General features: G+C 53.6%; 1 protein-coding gene across 1 annotated transcript; it reads left to right on the top strand.

Moving 5' to 3' along the window:
- The first annotated feature begins 505 nt into the window (after positions 1–505).
- GPR78 (G protein-coupled receptor 78) lies at positions 506–6,183 on the top strand. The gene is made up of 3 exons (XM_064286331.1): positions 506–632; positions 723–1,234; positions 5,974–6,183. Exons 1-3 carry the CDS (start codon positions 506–508, stop codon positions 6,181–6,183), a joined length of 849 nt encoding a protein of 282 aa, XP_064142401.1.
- The last annotated feature ends 1,432 nt before the right edge of the window (positions 6,184–7,615 follow it).

The following is a 7,615-nucleotide window of genomic DNA, read 5'->3' as shown; positions in this document are numbered from 1 at the left end:
GAGGCTTGGGGAGAAGGTGTGACCACTGCAAGGACCGACCCGGTCGGGAGCAGAGGGTCGCCGGCCCTGGCCGGCGGCGCCTCCAGGAGGCAAGGAAAGAGAAGCCAGCAGCAAGGGAGATCTTGGTCGCCGGCACTCCGCGCCCTCCCGCCTCACTTCAGCCGCAGGAAGGGGCCGCGGGAACCGGCAGTCGGCAGGGCAGCGGGGCAGCTAGGCGCCGGGACAGCAAGAGCACTCAGCACCCTGGACAGCGCAGCGGCCAAAGGCCGCTCTCCACCCGCGGCGGGCCGCTCCGGGGTCCGCAGCCGAGCGCATTTGGCCCAGGTCCCCTGGCCCCGCGCGTCCCGCCGCTTCTCGAGCGCAGGCCTAGCCCCGGGCCTCCGGCTCTGGAGCTCCGGTCCTCCCCGGGCGCGCTCGCCTTGCAGCTGCCAAAATTTGCCGGGCGCCGAGCCTTGAGTGCTGCCCCAGCCACCGCAGGGCGCCCGGCGAGCCGCTAACCAGCGCCATGGGCCCGACGGTGGCGCTGCTGACGCGGCTGCTGTCGCTGGTGCTGGCCGTGGCGCTGCTGTCCAACGCTCTGGTGCTGCTCTGCTGCGCCTACAGCGCCGAGCTGCGCGAGCGCCGCCGTCCCGGTGAACCTGTCGCTGGACCACCTGCTCCTGGTGGCTTCTGATTTGCCCTTCACGCTGTTGGCCGCGCTGCTCTGGCGGCGGCCGTCTTAGGCTTTATGGACACCTTCCTGGCATCCAACGTGATGCTGAGCGTGGTGACGCTGAGCGCGAACCAGCAGCTGGTCGTGGGCTTCTCGCTGAGCTTCGCCAGGCCTATAAGCCCAGCGCATCGCCCTCCTGCTGCTGGCCTGCGCGTGGGGACAGCCTCTGGTCTTCGCGCTCGCCTGCTCCTGGCGCCTTCGCGTCCTGCTCGCTTCACCACCTGCCGCCTGAGCCCAAGCGCCCGCGTGAACGGCCGCACTCCACACGGCAGGCTTCAAAGCGCTGAGGCTCACTATACACCGCCCCACTCCACTCTGGCGCATCCAGGGCACACCAGGCAGGAGCTTGGGTGCTGCTTGTTGACCTGCACCTCAGATGGCCTCGACCGCCCACCCAGCCCAGGGGCTCCCCGGGAGTGGGCTGGCACGAGCCTGCGGCTGAGCCACCTGCCACACATCACCTGCCCCAGGGGTTCCCACGCCCTGGGCTTCTCCAGCCGCAGCTCCCGGGTTTACAGGCAGGTTTGTCTGTGCACACTGGTCAGGCCAGCCTCTGTTCTGGAGGAGTGCAGGGGTGTTTGGGCTCCGCATACAGGGCACTGTCACAGCACCATGACTGAGGGGTGGGACTGTGTGCTTCTGCCTACTGCACTCTGGGGCCCTCATCCCATGGTCAGACCCCCCCAGGGGCCAGGCCTCTCAGTGGTTAGTCCCCTCCAGCGGTCAGCCCCCTGGACAGCCTCCACCCCCCTTTCTCCAGCTCCCCACAGAGCCACGCCCCGACAGAGGAGCTGGTGGTCCTCAGTCTCCTTGGACCTGGTCACCTATAGCCCTTGCCTGCTGCCTGAGGGGAAGGACCAGGGCAAGGGGTGCTAGGCTCTTGGGTTTGTTCATACAAGGCTCTCCTGGGGCTCTCTAACTGGACCACAGGCTCAGATCCTTGCAGGCAGCTTGGGACCTGCTCCTGCCTTCTCCAGCACTGGGCTATTTTCTCATTTGTAAGATGAAGACAGAAAGGGACTCAGCCTCTGAGGATGGGGGAGGGAAGACGAGATGCTCCTGGTGGGCTTTTGAGGCTGCACTGGGCTGAGGCTACAGGGCTCAGTGGACAGGCTGGGGGTGGGGAGAACACTGGGTGGGGACTGGCACCAGAGCACCTGGAGGGGCCGAGGAGGGTGTCACTCCTTTAATAGATAAAGGTGCTAAGGGATATGAGGCGGCCAGGTTCACCCTGCTGGTGGTGACAGAGGGAAGAATCTGGGGGTGCTGAGGGACATCCCAGGGAGGAGCTGGGGACCCGCCTGAGCCTCCACTCCGCAGCAAAGGGGATGACAGACCCCTCATGGCTAGTGCAGGGAGTTCTCTCAGTGTTCTGCCCTGCCCTGCGAGGCTGCCTGTCTGTCTGGAAGGCAGCCTGTCCTCTCAGTTATGTTCCTGGTGTTATTAGGTGCTGTTGGGAGGGGGCTTCTGCTCTGAGTGGAGCGGGCCGCCCCCGCCACCACGAAGTTCCTTTTGAAGCACTTCAGAATCAGGGTTCAGAATCCCACCTGGCTCAGGGGCACCGAGCTGGGCTTCTCGTGGGTCATGGGCCCTGTCCTTTCCCACGAGAGCCCTGCACAGGCCTTGGGTGTGGACACAGGGAGCACCTGTTTCTCTCCCGTGAGTCAGCTGTTTATCTGAGTATATCCTGTGTGCACGTGTGTGCATGTGTGTGTACGTGTGTGCACATGTGTGCAGGCAAGGAGTCGGTACTGGGGTCCGCATGTGGACCAAGCTTGAGCATTTAGCTTTGAAATTATCAAGGGATAGTGAACAATCCCGGCTTCCTCAGCCACAGTGTTGTGCTCACTCCTGGGTCTTATACTCATTTTCCTGTAGGATTTCTCCAGAGCAAGACTTCTCAACTTCAGCATTATTTCCATTCTGGGCCAGATAACTCTTTGTTATGGGGGCTGTCCTGTGCATTGTAGGATGTTTAGCTGCCTCCATCCACCAGATGCCAGTAGCACCCACCCCCCATGCTGACAACTAAAAGCATCTCCAGACACTACCAGATGCCCCCCAAGAAGCAAAACTGCTCTACAGCATGGCTGTGCAATAGACTATCTATGATGATGGAAATGTCTTACACCTGCGCTGTTCAATACAGCAGCCGGTAGCCACCTGTGCCTAACTGATGCTTGAAATGTGGCGAATGTGAGTGAGGAAGTGGATTTTTAAGTTTATTTAATCTGAATTGGTTTAAATTTAAATCTAAATGGCCACAAGCTGCCAGAGGCTAGCTCTAGAATATCATATTTTTCTTGAGAAAATCTTTGATACAGAACAGTGGCCAAAGAATCCGAGAGAAGAGAGCTGGGACTTTGTCAAGGTCCAAAAACAAGTTGTGTGAGCTAATAAATGCTTGTGTTAAAGACTGAGGAGGGGAAAAGCCATTTCTACTTGTCTTGGTTGTCTAGTGCTGCTATAATAGAAATACCGTGAGTGGATGGCTTTAACAAAGAGAAGTTTGTTTCTTCACAGTAAAGTAGGCTAAGTCCAAACTCAGGGCATCAGCTCCAAGGGAAGGCTTTCTGTCTGTGTCGGCCTTCTCATCAATCTTCCCCTGGACTAGGAGCTTCTCTGTGCAGGGACCCTGGATCCAAAGGACACGCTCTGCTCCCGGCACTGCTTTTTTGGTGGTATGAGGTCCCCAACTCTGTGCTTGCTTCTCTCTTTTATATCTCAAGAGATTGTCCCAAGACACAATCCAATCTTGTAGACTGAGTCCTACCTCACTAACACAACTGCCACCCATCCTCTCTCACTAACATCATAGAGGCAGGATTTACAACATGTAAGAAAATCACACAACACTGGGAATCATGGCCCAGCCAAATTGATAGACACATTTTGTGGGGGGGGGGGGGGAATAATTCAATCCATGACACTGCTGGATCTGTCTAAGGAGCCCTGGTAGTGCCAATGGTTAAGTGCTTGATTGCTAACAGAAAGGTTGGCAGTTTGAACCCACCAGTGGCTCCATGGGAGAAAGATATGGTTATCTGCTTCCCTAAAGATTTCAGCCAAGAAAAGCCTATAGGGCAGCTCTACTCTGTCCTTAGGGTCACTGTGAGTCAGAATAGACTCGATGGCACGCAACAACAATGTGTGTGACAAGTTCAGAGCATGTGTGTGTATGTGAGCATGCGTTCAAGGCTAATTAAGAAGGAGCCCTGGTGGCCCAGTGGCTGAGAGCTTGGCTGCTAACCAGAATGTCAGCAGTTTGAATGCACCAGCCGCTCCTTGTAAGTCCTATGGGGGCAGTTCTGCTCTGTCCTATAAGGTCACTGTGAGTCAGAATCGACCTGATGGCATCAGTTTTTTTGGTTTACTGGCTTCATCCGTCCAGCTTCTTCCCCCTATGAGAGGTCTGCACTGGCATCAGCAAGGAAGCCCTGGATGCAGACCCAGAGGCTTGGTGAGGCCAAGCTCTGGTATTTACCTGCTGGGCGTCCTTGGGGACATCACTTAACCTCTTTGTCTGTAATGTGGAAGGCTTGCTGAGAGCATTTGTTTCACAAGGATGTGCCAAATGAGAGACTGGTGGAGAAAGACCTTTGAAATAACACTGATGTAATAAAAAAAACAAAACCGAACCCGTCACTGTCAAGTCCACTGTTACAGAGAAATGCCTCATTGGGTTTCCTTGGCTGTAGTTTTTATGGAAGCATATAGCCAGCCCTTGCTTCCTAGGCACCCCGGGTGGGTCTGAATGACCAATTTTTAGGTTAGTAGTTGAGCACAAACCGCTGATGCCACCCAGGGATCAAGCTACCATTTATTGAGCACCTACTATGTGCTGGAGTCCCTGGGTGCTGCAAATGGTTAATGCGCTCGGATGCTAACCAAAAGGCTGGAGGTTTGAGCCCCCCCAGAGGGGCCTCAGAAGAAAGGCCCAGTGATCTACTTTTTTTTAACTTTTATTGAGCTTCAAGTGAACGTTTACAAATCACGTCAGTCTGTCACATATAAGTTTATATACATCTTACTCCATACTCCCACTTGCTCTCCCCCTAATGAGTCAGCCCTTCCAGTCTCTCCTTTCGTGACAATTTTGCCAGCTTCTAACTCTCTCTATCCTCCCATCCACCCTCCAGACAGGAGTTGCCAACACAGTCTCAAGTGTCCACCTGATATAATTAGCTCACTCTTCATCAGCGTCTCTCACCTACCCATTGTCCAGTCCCTTTCATGTCTGATAAGTCGTCTTCGGGGATGGTTCCTGTCCTGTGCCAACAGAAGGTTTGGGGACCATGACTGCTGGGATTCCTCTAGTCTCAGTCAGACCATTAAGTATGGTCTTTTTATGAGAATCTGGGGTCTGCATCCCACTGATCTCCTGCTCCCTCAGGGGTTCTCTGTTGTGCTCCCTGTCAGGGCAGTCATCGATTGTGGCCAGGCACCAACTAGTTCTTCTGGTCTCAGGATGATGTAGGTCTCTGGTTCATGTTGCCCTTTCTGTCTCTTGGGCTCTTAGTTATCGTGTGACCTTGGTGTTCTTCACTCTCCTTTGCTCCAGGTGGGTTGAGACCAATTGATGCATCTTAGATGGCTGCTTGTTAGCATTTAAGACCCCAGACGCCACATTTCAAAGTGGGATGCAGAATGTTTTCATAATAGAATTATTTTGCCAATTGACTTAGAAGTCCCCTTAAACCATGGTCCCCAAACCCCCGCCCTTGCTCCACTGACCTTTGAAGCATTCAGTTTATCCTGGAAGCTTCTTTGCTTTTGGTCCAGTCCAGTTGAGCTGACCTTCCGTGTATTGAGTATGGTCCTTCCCTTCACCTAAAGCAGTTCTTATCTACTAATTAATCAGTAAAAAACCCTCTCCCCCCTGCCCCTTGTAACCACAAAAGTATGTGTCTGGTGATCTACTTTTGAAAGAGCAGCCACTGAAAACCCCATGAAGCACAGTTCTGCTGTGACACACGTGTGGTCACCACGAGTCACCATTGACTGGATGGCTGCTGGTTTACGATGTTCCTGGTTATCACCTCTGTTCCTACAACAACCCCTAAAGGTCGGTACTGTTAGCCCATTTTACAGAAGAGGAGCCTGAGCCTCCGAGCTTGCACACAGCCCCTTGGCTAGTAAGTATCAGGGCAGTGAGTTGAATTCAAGCCCGTGGTTCTAGAACCTTCCTAGCCTCTAGAGCAAAGTGGGTGTGTGTGAGTAGCGTCCCTGTTGGTGAATTCCCTGCTCACCTTCCCTTCCAGGCTGGTGGGGCTTGTGCCCTTTGTGGCCGTCAACACGCACTGGGGCGTCCTCAGCAGAAGCTGGCCTTCAGCAGGGCGGCCACTGACCCCTTGGTGCACTCCCTGCTCCGCCAGGAGTTCCTGTCACGTCCTGGACCCTTTGAGACCCCGCTGCTGAAGAGGGATCTGCACCCGGCCTCCACCCACAACCACTCTCAGGACACAGAGTGACCTCTGCAGTGACACACTAAAGGCTGGGTGGTCCGGGGACACACCGAATGCTGGGTGGTGTGGGGCAGTGGTGCGGTGCAGGGGTCAGCGGTGCGGGGCAGGGGGAGGTGATGCGGGGGGTGGCAGTGCCGGGGGCAGCGGTGACGGAGGCAGAGGTGCTGCGCAGGCAGACGGCCTTGGGGTCAGGGGGTGGCAGTGTCGGGGGCAGCGGTGATGGAGGCAGAGGTGCTGGGGGCCTGAACAGGGGCGCGGTGAGGAGTGTGGTGGCCTGGTGTGAGGAGCGTTCTGGAATTCCCATTCTTGGTGATGTCACCCATAATTTGTTATGATCCACACAGCTGAATGCCTCTGCATGGTAAATAAAACACAGGTAAACATCTTTCTGGGACTGACAACTTCAATCTTCTCTCCTTTTATCATGATGTTGCTCACTGGTCCGGTTGTGAGGATTTTTGTTTTCTTTATGTTGAGGTGTAATCCATACGGAAGGCTGTGGTCTTTGATCTTCATCAGTAAGTGCTTCAAGTCCTCTTCACTTTCAGCAAGCAAGGTTGTGTCACCTGCATAACACAGGTTGTTAATGAGTCTTCCTCCAATCCTGATGCCCCGTTCTTCTTCATAGAGTCCAGTTTCTCAGATTATTTGCTCAGCATACAGATTGAATAAGTATAGTGAAAGTATACAACCCTGATGCACACCTTTCCTAACTTTACACTAGGAAGTATCCCCTTGTTCTGTTTGAACAACTGCCTTTTGGTCTATGTACAGGTTCCTCATGAACGCAATTAAGTGTTCTGGAATTCCCATTCTTCTCAGCGTTATCCATAATTTGTTATGATCCACACAGTTGAATGCCTTTGCATAGTAAATAAAACACAGGTAAACATCCTTCTGGTATTCTCTGCTTTCAGCCAGGATCCATCTGACATCAGCAATGATATCCCTGGTTCCACATCCTCTTCTGAAACCAGCCTGAATTTCTGGCAGTTCCTTGTCGATATACTGCTGCAGCCGTTTTTGGATGATCTTCAGCAAAATTTTACTTGTGTGTGATAATAATTTTATTGTTTGATAATTTCTGCATTTGGTTGGAACACCTTTCTTTGGAATGTCCACAAATATGGACCTCTTCCATTTGGTTGGCCAGTTACTGTCTCCCAAATTTCTTGGCATCGACGAGTGAGCACTTCCCGCACTGCATCCAGTTGTTGAGACAGCTCAGTTGGTATTCCGTCAGTTCCTGGAGCTTCGTTTTCTGCCAATGCCTCCAGTGCAGCTTGGACTTCTTCCTTCAGCACCACCAAATAATTTGTTTTCATGTACTACCTCCTGAATTGGTGGAATGTTGACCAATTTTTTTGGAACAGTGACTCTGTGTATTCCTTCCATCTTCTTTTGATGCTTCTTGCACCATTCAATGTTTTACCCGTAG

The sequence above is a fragment of the Loxodonta africana genome, chromosome 5 (genome assembly GCF_030014295.1).
Source record: "Loxodonta africana isolate mLoxAfr1 chromosome 5, mLoxAfr1.hap2, whole genome shotgun sequence".
Classification (NCBI taxonomy): domain Eukaryota; kingdom Metazoa; phylum Chordata; class Mammalia; order Proboscidea; family Elephantidae; genus Loxodonta; species Loxodonta africana.
The sequence above is the reverse complement of the archived record's forward strand: the minus strand, read 5'-3'. Positions and strand labels throughout refer to the sequence as shown.